Source organism: Solanum pennellii, chromosome 2 (genome assembly GCF_001406875.1).
Source record: "Solanum pennellii chromosome 2, SPENNV200".
NCBI lineage: Eukaryota > Viridiplantae > Streptophyta > Magnoliopsida > Solanales > Solanaceae > Solanum > Solanum pennellii.
Window position 1 is genome coordinate 52984431 of NC_028638.1, and position 21128 is coordinate 53005558.

The 21128-nt window shown below is 33.3% G+C and overlaps 4 protein-coding genes across 6 annotated transcripts in view; all 4 read right to left on the reverse strand.

Moving 5' to 3' along the window:
- Positions 1–490, reverse strand: part of LOC107010652 — a 1385-nt gene extending 895 nt beyond the window's left edge. Inside the window, exon 1 of the mRNA XM_015209942.2 lies at positions 8–490. Coding sequence (XP_015065428.1) covers positions 8–321 — 314 coding nt within the window. The 5' untranslated portion in view covers positions 322–490. The remainder of the gene's footprint in view (positions 1–7) is intronic.
- A 3003-nt stretch (positions 491–3493) lies between these two features.
- Positions 3494–13226, reverse strand: LOC107010641 (LEAF RUST 10 DISEASE-RESISTANCE LOCUS RECEPTOR-LIKE PROTEIN KINASE-like 1.4). 3 transcript variants are annotated; one of them, XM_027914288.1, is made up of 4 exons: positions 12107–13226; positions 5273–5308; positions 4829–5182; positions 3494–4751 (listed from the first exon to the last, which is right to left on the reverse strand). In XM_027914288.1, the coding sequence occupies exons 1-4, from the start codon at positions 12930–12932 to the stop codon at positions 3862–3864; spliced, it is 2106 nt and encodes a 701-aa protein (XP_027770089.1). In that variant the 5' UTR covers positions 12933–13226; the 3' UTR covers positions 3494–3861. The 3 variants fall into 3 exon arrangements, with proteins under 3 accessions (XP_027770089.1, XP_027770090.1, XP_027770088.1); XM_027914289.1 differs by lacking the exon at positions 12107–13226 and adding an exon at positions 9076–12097; XM_027914287.1 differs by lacking the exon at positions 12107–13226 and adding an exon at positions 5990–6928.
- Positions 13227–15443: 2217 nt separating this feature from the next.
- On the reverse strand, positions 15444–16286 carry LOC107010148 (LEAF RUST 10 DISEASE-RESISTANCE LOCUS RECEPTOR-LIKE PROTEIN KINASE-like 1.4). The gene has a single exon (XM_015209397.1). The coding sequence runs from the start codon at positions 16284–16286 to the stop codon at positions 15444–15446; it is 843 nt and encodes a 280-aa protein (XP_015064883.1).
- A 2545-nt stretch (positions 16287–18831) lies between these two features.
- LOC107010646 (putative glutamine amidotransferase GAT1_2.1) lies at positions 18832–20765 on the reverse strand. The gene is made up of 4 exons (XM_015209937.2): positions 20524–20765; positions 19716–20446; positions 19323–19529; positions 18832–19216 (listed from the first exon to the last, which is right to left on the reverse strand). The coding sequence occupies exons 1-4, from the start codon at positions 20612–20614 to the stop codon at positions 18962–18964; spliced, it is 1284 nt and encodes a 427-aa protein (XP_015065423.1). The 5' UTR covers positions 20615–20765; the 3' UTR covers positions 18832–18961.
- Between the last annotated feature and the right edge of the window lie 363 nt (positions 20766–21128).

Here is a 21128-nt window from a genome sequence, read left to right on the forward strand (position 1 = left end):
GGCTGCCGGCGAGAGTCCTTGTCTCGTATTTTCAGCAAACGACGGAGGCGACGAAACAAACAAGTCCTTCAGCTTATGACTGACCACCAGTTCTTTCCCCTTCTCCGTCGATTCGCGATCTCCAACAAACCGATCCGGCGAACAGACTTCCCGTCGAGGCAACCTACGGCCACTTCCGCCGCCGATGCTACGACTGAGGAGCATACGGAGAGTCTTCCGTCGGCGGAGGTGAATAACTGGGCTTGTTGTTGGACTCCGGGTTGGACTTCCTGCTACTGCACATTGAGTTGCGAGAAGCTTGAATTTCTGCAAAGTAGCCATTTTCGTTGCGATCTGAGGTAAGTATTTCGACAAATTTAACAGTATTAGTAATTTATTTTTTTGGTTAGCGAAAATGGTAGTGAAGAGAGAGGGGGAATTGGGAAGGATTTAGTACGGCCGAAGAATATGGACCGTCTGTTTGGGTCTTTTAAGGCTGCTTTGTTTATCCTCCCCACTTATAAGCCTGCCGCGGTATAACGCTGAAACCGAAACGTGGCCTCTTCTCCCAAGTTCGGCATCACTTTTCATATGTGGGTCCACTTTTTTTTTTTTTATTAACCATTTTTGAATTTAACCCCTCTCTCTATATATATAAATTTGTAATAAGTAATTTTTACACAATTTTTTTTAGTGTTAAAAAAGACTAATTACATCCCATTCATAACTTTCTAAAATTACAAAAAAAAAATAAAAATGATAGAATTCGGATACATCCCAAAAGTGTCTGATATATCGTATTTTAATTTCGAATACATTGCACGCTTTGATAAATCGTGTATAGTGATATATTCGATCAATACATCACATAAAGTGATATAATACGTTTCGGTACATTACATATAGTGATGAATTATGTGTACTACATCGCGTATAGTGATGTATCTGAAAGTGATATATTCAATCATCGCGCAAAGTGATGTAATCGAAAATATGAGAGAATAGGAATTTTTATAATTTTTTTAAATGATAGAAATTTTTAGAGAATATGATGAAATAAATTATGTATTTAGGTAATTTTTTAGTCGTTAATACATATTGATAATGTAGAATGAGTATATTGTAAGACAGTGGCGGAGCCAGAAATTTCTTCAAGAGTGTCCAGAAATAGCAAATTGTTATATTAAGGGTGTCCAAAATAGGTTATTTAATCATTTCGTATATTATTTTACTTATATATATGCTAATTTTTTTCCGACGAAAGTGTCCGATTGGAAACCCTCGATAGTACGTGGCTACGCCATTTGTAAGAAGTTTTAAAACTATATTGTAGTATAAGAATTTTATTTTAGTAAGAATAAATGGCCACTTGTATATTCCCTAACTTTCAATTCCATATTCTATGTATGTAAATATTGGTTGAACTTGTTCGTGCATATTTATCCAAGTTTGGGACCATTATAATTCCTATGTGCAATAGTGTATATACATTGACTGGACCCGTTCATTCTCCCTTATCAATGATAGATGAAAGGACCACTCTCCATTCTTTAATTCCAAAGATACGTTAATTAGTTACCACTGAAAAATAAAAAAAATCCGTATTAATAGTTAATAAATTAATTTTTTATATCATATTTATGTTTAGATTTTAAAAAAAATCTCATATACGAGTTTAATTATGAATTGCAAAAAGTAATTATTTTTTTTGTTACATTTTATTTATTGGGATAGATGATTCAACCATGTTATTGTGTCTTTGAGATGGAGATTTAATGTTTGGATTTTGAATATTGAAAAGTTATGTAAATAATTGCATGCGTATATATGTGGAGTAGTTGTCCATCAACGGAAGAAAATAGGATGATGACTATCTCATTATTCGGCGTTAACGCTATTGTCACCAGTATCCCAACTTACATTATCACATTTGTCGTTTCCCCACTAATTTCTTATCATTTCTCATGTTTATTGTGTTCAATTTGTGTGAATATTAAGTAATTTGCTTTGCCTTTGAAATGTATCCACGTGTAGCATTCTTACATGTTAATATCAGTCCTTGTTTAAGGCAATTTTTGAAAAAAATAAAATTAAGAAAATTGCCGACTTTACCATATTTCTCAATTTGAAACTACAACGTACGTTTAAATATCTTTTTGTTATTAGTTCAGTTTATGGATAACAGTATCTCAAATAACCCCATCAGCGTTTAACATTTTTTTTTTTGGATAAGACACAACAACCAAACTAAGAAAGTAAAGTGTAGGTTTTTTCTTTTCTTTCAGTCGAATAAATTAGAGGAGAGTAGTATTAAAATATCTTGGAATTTGAGATAAATTGTTTATTTTATTTTTAAATTATTGATGGTTTTCAAATATTTTTTTATTTGATTAATTAAATTTAGATATATTTATGATTTGTTACATGACAAAACAAGTGGTCTCAAATTATAATCTTGTAGAAGCGTGAAATTATTTATGAAAAATCAAGAAAAGTGTTAAAAATACACTCCTAAATTCATCTCAAGTTTAGGGGTATTTTGAATTAGAGCAATGTCATATTTGCATTAATTGTAGGGAAACAAGACAAATATATCCCAGAACTAACCTTAATGATATACAAATATTCTTCGTCATATTTTTGAGATATTGGTGTTTCTGCCATTCAAAAACTAGAGTTTATATGTCCGTTACTCTAATAGAAGAGTAACAGAAGACTAAATAGGGATACATTGCACAATCTTATCCATCGATAAATGTGGATATTCGTCCTTTTCCCCGGAATTGTACGTCAGATAGAAGCTTTAGAAAGTAGGTGGAAATCGGAAAGCAAGTCAAGGCAGAAGGCAGTAGACATTCTCTTTGTGAGGGGTTAAAATTGCTTCCATTTTCTTTTGTTTGTTATTTTTCCTCGACCTGGAAAAAGTTGAAACATTCAATTCTATGATCAGCAAGTAACAAGCCAACAGGTATTGAGCTCACCTACTTTGCAGGAAATTTCCACAATTATAACTGATGAATGACTTTCTAGATTATACAGCTTCCAAATCGAAATTCAAAAGTCCCATCAATTTTCTCAAAATCCTCCTCTGAAATGACATAAAATAATTAAGCACGGCCAGGAGGCCAGGAAGTCCTAGAATTTAGAAACAACTTCTTTCAGCAATAAATGCAAAGTATGGTTGTATACGATAGAATAGATCAATCAATGTGGTCCTACAGGTGTACTCTCAAATTGAAATTATATAATGATCTCATGTTAATATAAAGTGGTTACTGAATTAACAATTAACAATTTATTTATATTTTTTGTAGGAAAAACTAATGAATTCACCTGAACTTCACAATTATAATATATGCTAGCCCTGCTCTCTAGAGCAATAGGTATGGTGTTCCCATGAATTGGAGTTTTGTTCCTTTTTTCTCTTTACAATTTAATATCAGAGTTTGTTCCTTTAAATGATTAGTAAAAACCTAGCACTCCAAGCTATGAATAGGCTCAGAATGAGTTCTGCTGCAGTGTATTTTTGCTGTGCATTTATTTTCATGTCCTCAGCATAAATGTCTTTAAGGTCCATAAAGAAACAAAACCTGGTGTACAAAAGAGCAGAGATGCATATGTATACTAGAATGTTGGCAGCCCTATTCACTATTTATATACATTGCCTTATGCGAAAAGCAGTTTTAAATTAATCTCCCACAGAAAATATTGACGATAACAACATAACTATATGTAAGCAAAAATAAGAAATTAATTATCTATGGAAGACGCGAGATACTGATCACAAGTGCCATAATAGTAGTTGCTTCCTCACCTTGCATCGAATTCAACCAACCTGAAAAACATATTTCATCCACTAGAATGTGGTGTGGAGCTGTCAACTCATTTGTCAGCGGCAACTGATTCCGGAGAAGAAAGGGAGTCCTTTAGGAGCCCAACATCATCTACCACAATATCCAGTACCTCAGCATTGTGTGCTTTCGACTCTCCATTCTGGATGCCTCTCAATGTCTCCAGCACTTCTTGCATTGAAGGTCTCAGATCTCTCTCTTGTTGCAGACATCGGAAAGCTAACTCAGCGACTAATGTAGTCATCCTCCTCACGGAGCTGTTTGTTGAGAATCCAAGAGTTGGATCAACTAATTCATGAATTGAATGACCTTGGATCTTGTTGACAGCCATATTAGACAAATTAATATCATGGCGGTGCCTGTTGGTATCCACAGCTTCTAATGATGAGATCAGCTCTACCAAGACCACCCCAAAACTATAGACATCACTCTTTTCAGTGAGCTGGTAACATTGGTAGTATTCAGGATCAACGTAGCCTGGTGTACCCTGTGGAGCAGTAGAGACATGTGTGACATTAGTTGGGAACAGTCTTGATAGCCCAAAATCAGCAACTTTCACATGGAAATCATTGTCTAACAGAATGTTGTTGGTTTTGACGTCACGGTGTATTATAATTGAGGAGTGGAGATAAGCCAGGGCTTCAGCAGTCTCAATGGCTATGTTCATTCGGACAGGCCAAGAGAGTAAGCCAGATTTGGCCCGTTTACCATGTAGATGATCTGCCACTGTCCCATTTGGTATATACTCATAAACTAGGAGTAAATCTCGGCTTCGTTTAGATGTACACCCATACAACGTCACTAGGTTCTTGTGGCGTAGCTGAGTTAAAATCTCTACTTCATTCATGAACTGCTCCACACGCTTGAAATTGTTCTCATACAAGCGCTTGACTGCAACCACGCGACCATCATGGAGCTTGCCTGATAACAAATTACTTGGAGTTGTTAGGAAGCTCTCTCACCAAATAATAATAATTCAAGAAAGAGAACACACATACCATAGTACACGACACCAAAACCACCATCTCCAAGTTCTTTAGATGGATCAAAATTATTCGTCGCTTCTTCAAGTTCAGCAAAACTGAAGACATGAGCCCCAAAGTAGGAGCTTCCCCTCCCGTAATCAGCTTCAGATTTGGAAGATGGATAAGAGGGAATGCTTCTGGTGAAAGTGGTAGAAGAAGGAGTAGAAGAGGAACTCAGGCCGTTGCTTGAACTCAAAATTGGAAGATCCTTGCTTTCGGTTTGGACAGGTGAAGCCTGTGATGCAATCCGCTTTCTCTTTTGTCTGCAGAAGAAGACTAGCCACCCAACACCAATGCCGGCAAGTACAGCACCTCCTACGCCAAGGCCTGCAATCGAAAGAAGAAAGTTTACAATCTTCTCAAGGCATTGACTGTCAATTGAGTTGTACTAGTATAATGTTAGAACAAAGACAATACCTACTGCAAGTGGCGTCTGATTTTTCTTTCCATTATCTGCAAAACAGTCATACTGTCGTCAATTAAGTGGTAACTACAATTGATGCTCAGGTAAACATAAGGTAAATCCGTCTGGAATTAGGAGAAACTAACAGAACTCATGTGGCGAGATGAAATTGATGTATTCGCTAACAATAGATCTGAAAAATACAAACTATAAGAAAGAAGCATACTGTAACAAGAATTCCTAGGGATACCTGAAGAGAACATAGCATGAAAATCTAAAAACTAACATGAAGATTCTAGTAAATCACATTAAGTTACACTTCATTTCAAGTTCACTTTTGTGTTAGCAAGTCGCATAGCGCATTGGGTATACCTTGAATCAAAGACCTATATTATTAGTGGTATAAGATAACAACTACTCATACAGTCATAACAAATATAAATGCAAAAGCATGAAATTATAGTTGGAAACAACCTCTCTAATTTCACAAGGTAAGGCGAAGACCGTGCACACACCACCCTTCCCAAACCCCACTTGTAAGATTACACGTGATACACTACATATATATCAATCAAGCGCAATGCAATCATGTCGGAGTAGAACAAACAATGTCTCAGACCATGAACTCGGGATTCATCAACTAGGACAATCAACACCTATATGTACCGATTCTCTATCTGGGTTACTGTTAAGCTAAATCAATCAGTGGATAAAGTTCTCAGTTTCAGTACCTTGTGAGGAACTTTCATGAGAATCTTCTCGAAGAAATGGACAAGGCATTTCAGCACAAATACAAATTAACTGAGACAACCCCACATTAAATCCGCAATTCCCACCCAGACTCTTGCACTCAGAACAGCGCCTATCATAAGGGGTATCATATTTCACACTGAACCCCTGCATCAATGCCTCCCCAAGAGCAATCTCATTGCTATGTAGCATTTTACCCACTGTTCTAGACATCGGAACAGTGACCATAGTTGTACAAGTTATGACATTCAGAAAAGGGTCACTTGGAATTGGACCTAGTAAGTAAAATGCGCCGGTGGAATTCAAACCATCTACACTACAGTTGAACAAATTCTGAGGCGTGATAACCAATGCAGATACATCGCAGCCGTAGCTCAACGAAAGTTCATCGTCTTCGTTACGGTCGACATTGAAAACGGTAGAATTAAAAGTGGTGTTGATGAATTGCGAAGGACAGGAATTTTTCCAGAGGTCGATTCTCGATACAGTCATGGTCGTTGATGACTGATTAATAGAAAGAACACGGTAGGTAAGTGATTGGTGAGTGAACTCGGTGTGTTTATCGTCAACACATCGGAGTTTGAAATCCGGGAGGCCACAGTAGTCAGGGCGATCTCCGCCGGTAAATGGGTAGGTGATGTTACGGATAGAACCACAAGAGTAAGTGAGATGACAATTGGGGAATAAGACGTTGTCATCAGAGAAGCAGAAGGTTGTTGTGAGAATAAAGGTGGCGAACAAGAGAGTAATTGTGATGGTGGCGCCGCCGCGGCCATTGGTGGTGGTGGAAGGGTAGGAGAGAGTCATTTGGAATACGAAAAGAGACTCATATCTGGAATTATTTGTAGTCTGCAGATTCATATCTGTCATTATTAAAGGAAATTTGGAAGATGGTGATAATCTGAGATTACATTTGAGACAAAAAAAAAGGATTTGACTGAAAGTTGAATGTCATTACTATTCATGTTGAATAAGAAAAGAAAGAAGTTGAAAGACATCTAAATTTTAATGAAACATAAATATATATTTTAATTTTAACTTGGTCTAATATAACATTTATATCTTAAATAAAATAAGTAGACATATATATTTACATAGTAATTATAAATTGAAGATTAAGTTTAATAGAGAAATAATTATAATTAATGATAATATTTTGAACTAATTTTAAACTTATCAATTAATTTTATAAAATTGATAAATACAGTTAAACATTTCAAAATTGTATAACAGACAACATTCAAAAATAAAACAGTGGACAACAATTTATAAAAATTTCAAAATTGAAGCAAATAAATATGAAGTCAAAGTTAAACGAATATTTATTTATTATGCAAAAAAAATTGAATGTTAAGGATCAATATAATTTATAAACCTAGACTAAAAGAGTAATTACTCCCTATGTTTCATTTTATTTAGTGTTTCTATTTTTATTTGTGCATTTTAATAAATTCAAGTTTTTTAAATTAGATTTTGTTCATATTACCATCTTTAATATTAAATAACTACACAAACTAATGATAATTAAAGTTAAAGTTTCAGTGTATTATTAATAAAGAAAATATTCTTAACAAAAACTATCTTAATATTTATGTCTTACTCTCTTGTTTTTAATTATTTGTATATTTTTTTTAAATTATCTTTAATTACTTGTTCATTTTGATAAATAAAAAAAGGATAATTTCTTTTTATCTATTATACCCTCAATTAATTATATTGAAAATGGTGGAATTTTTTTAAATTTTAAGTTTTTAATTCGTAGAACTTTTTTTGAAATTTTAAGTTTTTTAATTCATTCACTTTACAATTAATAAGGATAAAATAATAAATTTTTATATCAATAATTATTTTTTAATAGATGTATCAGTAAAAAAATAGATGAGTAATTAGATATAGAAGGAATATGAATTAAAGTAAAATGAAATTGGGGGAGTAGCACTTAACTTGGTGTGGTCAAACCTCAATAAAATTGAATCATAAAAAGTTTAGTGTGAATTCCACTAGAAACAAGAAAACAAAAATACCAACTGTAATTTTTTATACATGTTTAATGCATTGATCAATGAATAGAATTATCTGAAATCAATTTTTTTTTTTTAAAGAGGAAGGTAGAACGTGTATATATATATAATAAAAATAAATATCACAGTAAAAAAGTCGTTTTATTCAAGCGCCAACCAAGTTTGAATTAACACAGAACTAACTAAAAGTACAAGAACTACAAATAAAGAACTGTATCCTTGTTTACTTTGTCAATAAAAATGTGTATTTTTTCTGGTTAGTTAGAGAATTATTGTATTTTTCATATTATTTATATAATATTTTTTTAGTCCGAGGCTTATTCTACTCGGATTAAGAATAGTAGTTTCTTTGTGTTTTGACAATGCCAAATGTTGATGCCGACGACAAGTAAACAATACAACAATGGCACAAACGCAGACACAGTCCTAAGTCTAAAATTAGGTTCCAGTTTTTTATTTGTTGTAGCAATAAGATATCTTATTTTTCAAGATTTCAAATTTTAAATTGTAAGGATGTTCTGTAAGAATATTATTTGCATATACTATAAACGATTATTTATATTTACGCTGATATAAAAATAAAAATAAAATAAAAAAGGAGCCATACGAACACGCTCAAGAATTGGAACTGGTAGATAGAGGGCTAGAGGCTGTAGTATATTGAGTTTCCTATGGAATTTGGACAAAATTATAACACGTACAAAATTTTATGGAGAGTTTAATACTAGATAAGCAATGCAAAACAAGTACTTCCGTTGGTCCATACTATACTGTGTTTTCTAGTTAGTCCAAAAATAAATATTTTTTCAAGATGATGGAGAAGGTATTAATTGGGGTTTTTTTCCTTTCAAAGTTATTCTGATTTTTTCATACAAGCAAGAATTCATATTAAATTGATACTATACTGATTGTGAAAGAATCTTTACTAAGTTAGCGTTTGTAATCCAAATCTCTTGAGAAAGGACTGGTATGTATGGATGGGACATGTAATTATCTGGAAACGAAGGGACGAAGTATATTATGAGTAATAATAGAGAAAAGATTACCGCCGGCTTGGTTTTGTCCGTTGTTGCAGCCGTTTGGATGAGTACCATTTTCACAATGGCAAGCAAAGTCTCCAGAATCTGGATTGGATCCACATCTTCCACCTGACATATCGCATTGGTTGCACTTTGAATCAATAGTTGCCGTCCAGTTTACTGAAAACCCGCCAGCAATGGCTCTTTTCAGAACTTCCACCGAAGCTGTAGGACTGGCTAATGCCACAGCATTCGTTTGATTGACCCTAACTATTATTTCTTCCTGGCATGTTACCAGACTAAGGTCGAAGGGAACGTTGATCAGCGTATATATACCAAATATATTGCTATTGCAATTGAATCTATTTGGAGACGAAGCTGGTAATTGCGAACCAGGGCGGAGGGTGCAGCCGAAATACAGAGTAATATTCAGGTCACTCGAAAGATAGCTGAAAGTGTTTAAATCAAAGGAGGCATTCTCAGCATTATCCAAACAAATATTACTCAGTAAATCATCCCGAGCCAGGGTTACAATTCGATTAGGGGTGTTGATATCTATCACTTCGTATCCTGCTGATTCAATAGTAATTTTGGGGATGTTACTTTCGCACTTGATCTCAAAACTTGGATGCCCACAATACTCTGGTTTACTCCCTCCCCAAAAAGGGTAAACTATATCCATGCTGCCGCAGCGAAACGGCTCACCACAACTCCTGTATTGTTCGTCATCTTGACAGAAAGACCCCGGTATATAGATCAAGATAAATATTGTGGTAGTGAAGAGCAAAAAATAAGGATGCATTTCTGTTTGATTAAGGGAATTAGCACCACCTAAGAAAGAGAGGCGCTAACTGGTAATCGTGGTAAAAGAGCTTTATTCAGGAGCTAAGCTGAAAGGAGATGAGGATTTAAGGGACAGAGAAAGGAGGTTTGGAAGAACAACAAATTAAATTAGGAAGATGAGATATAAAATTCAACGATAAAGATGGGGTGCTTTATTTGTCATGTTTTGGTCAACATATAGCTACCAGTACAACGATCTTTTGACGAAATAGATAACCAAATTTCACATATATTTACAAGAAAAGGGAGATATATTAGAAGCTTCTATTGGAATTTAGGGGTGCTAGACTTGGTCTAATACAACAAACACCGTGTCCTAAAAAATATTATATTACTTTAATAATATATAAAACTACTAGTATGACTCACGAAATTTAATTATATTTACAACTATGATTAGAGTCGTCTATTAATATTTGGTGAGTAAGGAACTAGTAAATCCCGTGAAAGAAACCATCTAGCTAAGACTAGAGTGGTCATAAAATTAAGACATGTATTATGTGCAAAAAAACAGATGAAATACCCCAAGTCATGTGCTAAATAGTTTATTGTAACGTGTGAAAACTTGCCTACATGATAAGATATCCCATGATTGCTCCACACTGTAAATACGAGAAATTCATTTTAAAGCTTATAAATTGGTTAAATTAGTTTATAATCACTTTTTGGAGCTAGCACCTATTAGTTTGGTAACACCAAAAGTTCTTGTAAGTCATAATTTGGTCACCTTTAAGTTATGATTTTATGACTCATAAACATTTTCAGCCATTTTTACTGGAAAAAGTGTTTATCAACAGCTTTTTACCAAATACAACTACGTGCACTTCCGTCCACGTACGTAATTGCTTATTTATACGATTAACTTCAACTTCTAGAAGTAGTTTTCACCTCTTAAGACTTATAATCAGACAACCCAACATGAGCTTTATGTCTAAATTAGAGTCCATGTGCTCGTCAATTTGACGACAAATATTCAAAATGATAGTGGCTAACCGTAAACTAAATGTTACAATGAGAATTTCAGGCGGAAATGCGATAACAGTAAGGATGGACAAACATCTTTCAAAACCAGAAAAGTTTGTGTGAAGAGTCCCACATCGTTCCTTTAAGGTATGGTGGTTTCTTCAATATGGCTCGGACAATTCTCACCTTTTGAGCTATCATTTGAGGTTGATTTAGGCCTAAAATCCATTTCTTTGAGAGGAGGTGTGAAAAGTCATACATCAACCCTTCAAGGGATTGGTGAACCATTATATTCTTTTCACCGGACAGATTATGAGGAGAAAAAAAGACAGTACTAACTTGTAAGATGCTATAACAGATTTATCTCCTAGACATGCTCTGCCATTTAGGAGAATGTTAAGAATTTATATGCCCAAATACTACATCTACTCTAAGAGCCTTTGCTGCCATAGAACCTAGAGACATATGTTAAAGTTGTGCGGTTTAGGCTCAAAGGAGACAATATTAATATTTAATTGAGCCTACAACAACTCTCATGCTAAAAATTAGAAGAGAAATTGGAGAACATTTGACTGTGATGTACTAATTCGTACTAATTCAACCATGACTCAAACTAGTAGTAGTTGGATTTCTTAATTTGTTTTACTGAGTCTTCATACTGGAGATATATATCAACTACATCACCATGTGAAGTCAGCTAACTTTTTTTCCACTCAATAGTTATACATGGATGATGTAGTTGATATCTATCATTAATCATAAAGTCTATCATTTTACAATAGTTATATTCAGCCTTGAGTGGAAAATATGTTCAATGTAGAGAAAATAAAAAGAATATCTCAATGATAGACTTTATGATTAATGGTTGGTTGGTGGAGGTATACCTAATACCAACTAAAATGACAGCTACGTAAAACTAGACCTAACACAGTAGCGGAAGTGATACATTATTTCAGAGATGAACGTAACAGAAGATTGGATTACTAAACTAATCTAGGAGATTACAATCAAGTTGAGACCTTGATAAGCGTTTAACTTTACACGATCAGCTATTATAATATAATCTATGCATCTACATGGGATAAACACTGGTCCTTTTCGTTACCCTTGAGTTAGCTTAAGATTATCGAAGTAGCTAATTAGTCCAATTCGACACAAGAAAAAGTAAACCCCATGGAGTGAGTGAATCAAATCCATTGACTAAGAAGGCAAATTGAGCCGGAATTAGTTTTAGGAAAACAAGAACATTTACCTGGGGATGGAGATGGTATAGATATTGGTAATGGTGGTGCGTATCCATAAGTAGGGAGCCCAAAAGTAGCAACTGGACAAGAAGAAGATGCATAAGGAGGACCAGGACAAAAGCAAGTTGTTTGCTTCGAATATTCATCATATCCACATCTTCCCTTGTCTTGGATACATTTACTGCAGGTTTTACTTTCAAGTTTCCATCTTATATCAAACCCCTCTTGTAGTACTTGTGCCAGACCTGATGTATTCAATGACCCTACATTACCAGCACTCATTTGAGGCACTGGAACTGTGACACTAGCATCGCACTTCCCCGGGCCTACAGCACCAGGTAGTACGAAAACATTGTGATATTTGCTATTTCTACAAGTGAAAGTACCATCCATTTCTGCAAAGTCGGATGCAACAGGGCAATCGTATAGAAAGGTCAAGTTTGTATAGCCAGAGGCATAATCGAAGATGGAGTAATCCAGAGTGGTGTTAACCAAATCAACAGGACAAGTTGATTTCATGATATCCTCCCTCAGAATTCTTATCGTTTGGGTTGTTGGAAGTACGTTTAAAACTCGATACTTGATGTTTTCCATTTCCATTGTAGTACTACCATCCTGATTGCAATTGAGCTCAAAACCAGGATAGCCACAGAAGGAAGGATCATTGACACTCATAAAAGGATAACTTAATCCCTTAATATTACCACATGTATATGTTTTCCCACAAGTCTGGTAAAATTCATCAGGGTTACTCGAACCTCGAGGTACATGAAATAGTACAAGTGATGAAAACAGAGTGAACAGAGAGAAGAAGTAAAAGCTTTGAGAATTCATTTGGAAAAAATTGGGAAATGAATGTGGCTAAACGAAGGAGGCAATGGATTATTAAACAAGTGTAAGGTGAGCAGAAAAGTAGGTGGAAATAAAGCATGAAGAAGATGATATACATAGGAAATTGGGTGATAAAAATGACTTCACTTAATGATACTACACTTTTTCTTTATTAGGGATGTCATGGAAAAAATAATTCACATTGACTGAATCTTAACTGTGGAGGAAATCAAAGGTGCTCTCTTAAGGAAAATGAAAACTTACCTAGAGAGTTGATTTTTCAGTGGTGGAAAAGAAAAAACAGAAAAGAATATCTAAGATTTGGGGCATCTTTTTGTTGTTTAGTATTTTTTTTAATTTCTTCTTTATTTGGGATTAGGCAGTGTATTATATAGAGAAGTCAAGAAATTACTTGTACATTAGAAAACGATTGGAGGTTTGTTAAGCGTTTCTATCTAATTGGGACAACTATGTCATGGACTATCCAACAACCACATATACTATAATTTGCTTATGAACAACCAGGTTTGGTGGCTTTTACCATTTCTAAGTCCATAGATGACTCGTATGTAGAATCATTTGGTGAGTTTTGTGAGTCCAAACATAAATATTAGGCTAATTCTTGGAATTAACTTACTTAGAATAAAGATGCACCAAATGGAAGATGGAGAAGAGATTTTAGAAGTAGCGGTAGAAGGAATCAACTTATAGGATCTTGTGCATTAAGTGAAGTGCTTCAACAAAGTGCAAGGTGAGTCCTCGTTCTAAAGTAGGAAAGCTTTCTATCTAAAACAAAAAGGGGTATAATGATATAGAATGACAATTTCGGAATAAAATATAGTAGAGTGCTATTTTTTCTCGTATTTGATTGAATTTTATATTTCAATATAAACTATTCTTAACTCTTATTTAAACAACAAAATTACAGTTTTGACCTCTCCAAGGATCTTCCACCAAAGATTTCTATTAAATCCAAGGTTACAATTGGAAATAAAACATGTTTAACCTTCTCCAAAGATGATTTTAGTTTCGAATTCATGTGCCTAAACCTTCAAATATACATGTTTGAAGTTCGGCATTGTCTAGCATAATTTCAGGCGCTATTCACATAAAAAAAAATTGAAGCTAGCTTACACAATCAATTTAATTGACTTCAAACGCAAAATTTTAAAACTCTAAACCTGTATGCTTGACGTTATTTATAAGGTGGCTAAACTTCCATGATGACCAAAACCAATTATTTGTGCACTTCCACCGGACGAGAAGGAACTGGGCTTCTAATTTTTACCAAGCAATGCTAGTTCAACAAAGCCAAGCCCATAAAAGCCCAGCGTTAGGATGGAATTAGAGAAAAGTTGATTTTGGGTCGGAGTTGCATCTTCTAATAGATGGGTCAACTTTTTGCTTATTTTGTTTAGATCTTTAATTTTTGGGAAAATTACGTTTAAACAAACTTATATTAATTAATTACTCATGATAGCTATAGTTTGTTATGATTATCATTCGCGACTAATAGTATACATTAATTTTTTTTATTTTGTCTTTCAAATAAGTGCTTATTAGCTCTTTTTAACTTTAACCAGACACTTCAAAACTATTTAAAAGTTATTTTGGCTTAAATACATCTAAAATAAATTAATCTAAATGGACACTAGTCAAAAATCAAAAATAGCCCTCCCCTACTTTTTTCTTTTTTTGATAGAAATGACTTTTTTTTTTTACTTAAAAGCTACTCAAATCAATCCAAAGGAACTCCAATATTGTGTTTGGATTGATTTAAAAGTTAGTCAAATCTATTTTTAACTCAGTTTTTGATTTCTCAAAGTATTTTGATATATATAAAAAATAACTTAAAAAGGTAAAAGAAATAACTTAAAATAAGTAAAAAACTGACTTAAAGTAAGTAAGAAAGTGTTTGACAAGATTAAAAATGACTTTATATAAATTTAAAATAATTTTAATTTTTAACTTAAAAATCTTTAACTTGACTTTATATAAATTTAAAATAATTTTAATTTTTGAACTTAAAAATCTTTTAACTTTTTATCTTTAAACTTTAAAAAAAAAATTTATAAGTCAATCCTAACTGTGTCAAACACAAATTAAAAGATGACGTGTCCAACATTAAAAGTGTATGCATGTATATGTTTCTTTCCATTCGAAGGGAGAAATCCTTATCGGCACCGCTCTTCCTTCCGTGACGATTACCATCCGCTTCTCTCCCAACGCTCACCCATAATTCAAATCATAAATGAAACTATAAAATTTAGAATAGAATACTCTCTTTCTCTCTATATCATTGGTGATGATTTATGGGAGAAACTCAATGGCCTTTCTAATGAATTCCTTTTGGCTTCTACTGTCAAAACATACAAATTTAATACACTATTATTGATTAAAATAGTTTTATATATAACTTGTTAAACGAATGCAACTAATTCACTTATAGTTCTCTTAATTAGATTAACTAACAATACACTAATTCAAAATTAATGGTCGGAAAATGCACAGATCTTAAGAAGGAAATCGGAAAAACGTACCAGGCGGTGTAGCCAGGGATGAAAGCGGTTTACTATTATCAGTTCCAGAGAAAGGAAGTCCATTGGTACACGCATTATTGGACGACGACGAAGAAGAAGAAGATTGATCATCAGGGCAGAAACACCTAAATTCATTAGCACCAGCATCAAATCCACAACGTCCCCCAAACTTTTCACATTCCTTACAATGACTAGTATCCACTTTCCATTTCACATCAAATCCCTGTTCCAGCAACTGCTTCAAATCCCCCAAATCTCGAATTATTCCTCCAGACGGCAACTCCTTTCGACCTGGTACAACTAGACTAGCATGACATGTCCCAGCTCCCTCATCACCTCCAATTGTAAAACTATTCTTATGATTCACTCCATTAATCGGACAATTGAACGATCCGATCCAGGGCGAGCACGCGTAATTGAACGTGACATTCACTAAGCTCGAAGCGTACTCGAATGTATTGGAATTATCTATAGTCGAGTTAAATTGACAAATTCCATCTATACCTAGATCTTTTCTAGTAACTGTAATAATTTGAGCATCCAAATTAATATCCAGAACAAGGTAATTTACGTTCGAAATCTGTATTACAGTGTTTCCCTGACCGTCGCATTGAAGCTCGAATCCAGGGTAACCGCATTCCTTCGGTCGATCATTTCCCCAGAAAGGATAAGTAATTTCAGTTATATTTGCGCAGTTGAAGGACTTGCCGCAGCTGGAAAACAACTTGTTTTCGTCGGAAAAGAGAGGAGGAAGATGGATTATGATGAAGAAGAGTAGTGTGCACGCTAGGATTTGAAAAGAGAAAAAGCCTTCCATTTTGAATGCCCAGAGCAAAAAAGATGTTGTGAGTAGTTAAATAGTAGCAGTATGTAATGTTAGGCCGAATTTATTAAGTCAGAATCTGAAACGATAAAAATTGTAAGTAAGATATTGATGATGACATAAACAAGAATTAGGGGACTACATTAACTTCTTAAATAAAAATAATTCAGATTATGTATTTTAACATATTGTGTTGTGTTACGACAGAGAAAATAAAATACACAGAAAAAAACTTTACTTCTGAATTGACATTTTCATTCACGTGATTTGATCCTCAAAAAAGAAATTGAGATTTTTACATTGTGCAACATATTTAATTTATTTTTTGTGGAATTCTTACGTATATATGTTATATTATAAAATATTTATTATTTATAGCAATAATATCTTTTCTCGCTTAATAATTTTCAATATATTTATAATACAATTTTAATATATATTATAAAAAATAATTTATTATTATTCACATATAATATAAGTTTTATTGATGATATATTATATATATATTGCATACATGATTCACTTTTTAATACATATTGTAGATTTAATATAGTACTGCTATAAATGGTAATAAATAAAAAACAATTTTCACATATAAAAAACACAAAAATCATATTTGTATGTTATAACTATAGTTAGCATAATTGCGCTTATATCAAACATAAATATGTATATTTCGCTATACATAGACAAAAGAAAACAAATGTATATAAACTGTTTCCGTTTCGATATACATATAAAAAAATCAATTGTATAATCTGTTTGTATAAAACGAGAAGAGAGAAATTAAAGGCAAAGGAAAAATGGGCAGGAAAATATTTGTATTGTAAAATGATAAGTATATAGGACGAAAAAATATGTATATTTTGGATGTGTATATACAATTTTCTCTCGCTTTATACAAACAACAACACAATTTATACAATTTCTTTTTTGTTTGTAGCGAGAGAGGCATGGTGACGAGCGAGATCTGAGAGAGTGGCGAGCAAGATCTAGCAGCGTTTGTATCAAAAGCGAGAGGCGAATGAGAGAACGAGAATGGCAGACGAGATTCACCAGGAGAGGCGAAATAACAACAATTTGCTATGATATACGATTGAATCAAACTATGATTATAACATTTAATTTGAAATTATATACAATTTTCTCATAAATAAAAAATATTGCTAAAATCAGTAGTTATTTATTAAAAGATACACATCCAAATAATTTTTCCATATTTTAATTTAATAACATAAGTGGCATAACTATTGTTCGTTCATAAATAGCATAATTTATATACTCATATCAATTTTTAGCAGATATTTAAAATTTTAATTAATATGTTAGTAATATGAAAAGTAAAAGAGGTCCCATTTAGATCTGAGTTCATATATATATATATATAAATGCTTGTTTGGATAACTATATATTGTATATACGCTCATATATACTATTATTAATATTATTCATTTATTCAGTATATATTAAAAAAATGAATTATCCCCATTATGGTATGAACCTAAGTACATTAATATATATGCATACAAATTAATGTCAGTGGAACATTAATTTATGGTATGAACTTAATTAAATTAATGTATATTCGACATATAGTAAGAAAAATGGAAATTTTAAATTTTTAAACATTAAAAAAAAGAATTCACCACAAATTATTTTTAGGCATAAAAATTTGGAATATATCATTTATTTGGCTAATAAAATAGCGGGGTGGGGCTGTGTTTCTTTTTTTAAGCTGCACCCTATTTTTTCTTCCTCGATGACTCAAAATCCACCTACGCAACGGCTGAAGGTTAGCAATATCGTCATGTCTGACTATAATTGTTATTATAACTACTTTGTACTAAAAATTGTTGGATTTTAAAAAGGTGTGAATGAAAAATAAACAGTTATTATTTTTATAAAGAGTTGTGACTTTTATGAAATGTTGCGATTTTTATGAAAAATTGTGACTTGTATGAAAGGTGACGATCTTTCTGAAAGATTGTGAATTTTTCAAAGGTTTGTGACCTTTCCGGTAAGGCACAATAAGAACCTTTTGCACTACCCTTTGTTTTCTATAAATTGAGGGATTTCCTCTCATTTTAATATAGAATTCATTGACTTCTTCTTCAACTACTAAATCTAGTATTCTAAGTGTACTTTACTGCCGTTGAGTGGTTAGCTGACACTGAGGTTTTGGTATCTATACTCTGGTGATTGAGATCATTTTATCCTGGGAGGTCATATTCCAAATCAAACCTCGGATACTAGAGGGAAATAATTTTGGGGACACTGTGAGTTCATTGGACTTGATCTTTAAAAATTTTCCAGATTCTGGTACGTGTATGTTGGAATCAGTAAGATTCTTTAGATACATATTAACATCAATTGTTCTTTAAAAAAAATATTTCGTATATTTTTTTTTAAATTCTGATTCTAGTTTCGCTACTAATTTTAATTTTCAAATTATGAAAATATTTTTAAACTTTATTATCTTACAAAAATGTTCAAAGTTTTATTCTAAGTATGTTTGAAATATAAGATGAACAACAAAATCTGCTATGAATATTTTAACATTGCTTAGTTCCGCAATCACGTGACTTTACAAAGAAAGCTAAGGAATTACATATATAACCTTGAGAAGAAAAAAAAAGTTGAATTAAAGCAATAAAACTCGTGCAGAAATATCAAAATTCCTCATCAAGAGTCATGAGATCCTGTAATTTTCTCTCTAAAACTTCACAACATATCTGTCCCATCATATTGTAAAATGTTTTTAGATCAGATAGCTGTTCCACCGACATTTTCCCCATTAATTTCCTTCCCAACCTTTCTTTCTCTTCATTCATCTTTAATCTCTGCAAATAAGATGATGCATTCCTTACTGTTGCTCCCATTTGCTTTAATCTTGTCTCTTGTTGCAAACTCAATGCTGTATTTGACTGCAAACATAACATATATGATAATCATCGTTAATTGATTCGATAGAGTCAGTAAGTTCTAAATGAATATGGTATTATAGCACGTAAGTGTGAATTATTCATGTACCTCGAGGAATTCTGCTCCTACATCTAAGTCTGAAGTTTTGGATGACTGAAATGTACAGCCTTTTTCGTATAAATCTCTAGCAAGGGAAAAACTTCTAACTATAATTTTCCTCTTCTTCTCCATTTCTTGATTAAGTTTCAATGGCTTTTCGATTGTGGTTGTGCTTAACAGTTTTTTCTGGTATGCAACTACAGCCTTCACAAACTCCTGCCAAAATTACATTCACAAAGTTAATACGAAAACAGTCAAATGAACTATTCAAAATGGATCAGTTTTATCCTCTGTTACATTATTTTTCCCAGGAATATCTGGGTAATACTGATAGTCCAATATATGAAAATTTATCATAGTAAAAGATCAAAATTGAGTAGGAATTGAAGTTTATAGTGGTACCTGATAAGCAAATGTACATCCAGGATAATCAAATTCATCACTATCTTCTTGTCTCATTCGTTCCGGATGAAATTGAAGTCCCATAATAAACTTACCCTCAGCAGGATTATAAGCATCTGGATCATAAAATCCTTCAATTAAACCATCAGGGGCAAATGCCATAGGAACAAATCTCTGAGCCAATTTTTTAACTCCTTGATGATGATAACTATTGACTGAAATCTCCATTTTTTCGTCTTCCAGCGAATCCTTGAACCAATGGTGCAATGGCGTTTCCTCGACAACTTGTATAACATGCCTATGACCATCATAGTTATCATAATCCATATGAACTACCCTCTGATTCTCAGGAAGGTTTTTCGATATTTCTTTTCCAATGTCTTGTATAAGAGTTCCCCCACATGCAACATTTAGTACCTGTGAACCCCTGCATATTCCCAAATAGGGAATGTTCCTTTCTAGACAGAGCTTAGCCAATCTGAGTTCAATTGTGTCTTTTTCCTTGTCAATTGCAGTATCGCTAGCGTGCAATCTCCTAATTTCTTCCAATTCTTCTACGGAGAGATCGGATAGTTCATCGTTGTACAGAGAAGGATCGATATCCTCTCCTTCACAGAGAAGAACACCATGAATTGGTTCAAAACTGTCTAATAACAAATGTACCCCAGAAACTCTGGGTACAATCACCGGAACAGCTCCATAGCTTACTATAAGATCGAGATGATATTCTCCTGAAAATTAATCAAAATCTAAAATTCAGAATTTTACAATCTTTTTTGATAATTATGTGAAAGAAAAAATAACGTACCAACAAAATCAACAAATTTGTTCTTACGAACGGTACGTCTAGAGACGATGAGCACGCGGGGGAGAACAACCGAGAGTTCCTCGACAGCCATGGCAGCACGATAATTTTGCTTTAATTTTTTTCTTTTTTTCAACTACTTATGAGTAGTAGTAGCTAAAATGCAAATACTAAAAGAGATGAGAATTAAAATTTAGATAGAGAGTGCTATTTAAGAGGCGAAGAATGAGACCCACAAAGTTGAATTAGTGAATGGTTTAGAGAAAAAAAAGAGAGGAAATTGCGGGGTTTTATAGGGCGATCGCCGCGTAAGTGGTAAGATTACCATAATAATTTGTTTAGTGTGACTAGGAAAGAGAGGATGAAATAGGGTTAATCCAAATTAAAACAAGTTTATGGAGTTAATGATTTTCCTTTTTTGGTTAATCATAATAGTAGATCCCACGTGGACAAATACACATCTAATGGAGGCTCTTCTAAGGCGGGTCAAAGCTGAGGAATTGCTGACCTGGATCTGCCTATATTCGGATAAAACCTTTCTCCCCAATAGGAAAAAATGGATCTAACAAATTAAGTGCAATAGTTTCTCCTTTGCTACCTTTCTTGGA

Coding starts and splice junctions, on each gene's coding strand:
- LOC107010148 (XM_015209397.1), bottom strand. CDS start 16,286: ATGGAAGGCTTTTTCTCTTTTCAAATCCTAGCGTGCACACTACTCTTC.
- LOC107010641 (XM_027914287.1), bottom strand. CDS start 6,878: ATGACAGATATGAATCTGCAGACTACAAATAATTCCAGATATGAGTCT. Junction 5,309..5,989: donor TCATGAAAGTTCCTCACAAG/GTACTGAAACTG, acceptor ACTGTTTTGCAG/ATAATGGAAAGAAAAATCAG. Junction 4,752..4,828: donor TTTTGGTGTCGTGTACTATG/GTATGTGTGTTC, acceptor ATTTGTTATCAG/GCAAGCTCCATGATGGTCGC.
- LOC107010646 (XM_015209937.2), bottom strand. CDS start 20,614: ATGGCTGTCGAGGAACTCTCGGTTGTTCTCCCCCGCGTGCTCATCGTC. Junction 20,447..20,523: donor CAAATTTGTTGATTTTGTTG/GTACGTTATTTT, acceptor ATTAATTTTCAG/GAGAATATCATCTCGATCTT. Junction 19,530..19,715: donor GATGTACATTTGCTTATCAG/GTACCACTATAA, acceptor TAATTTTGGCAG/GAGTTTGTGAAGGCTGTAGT.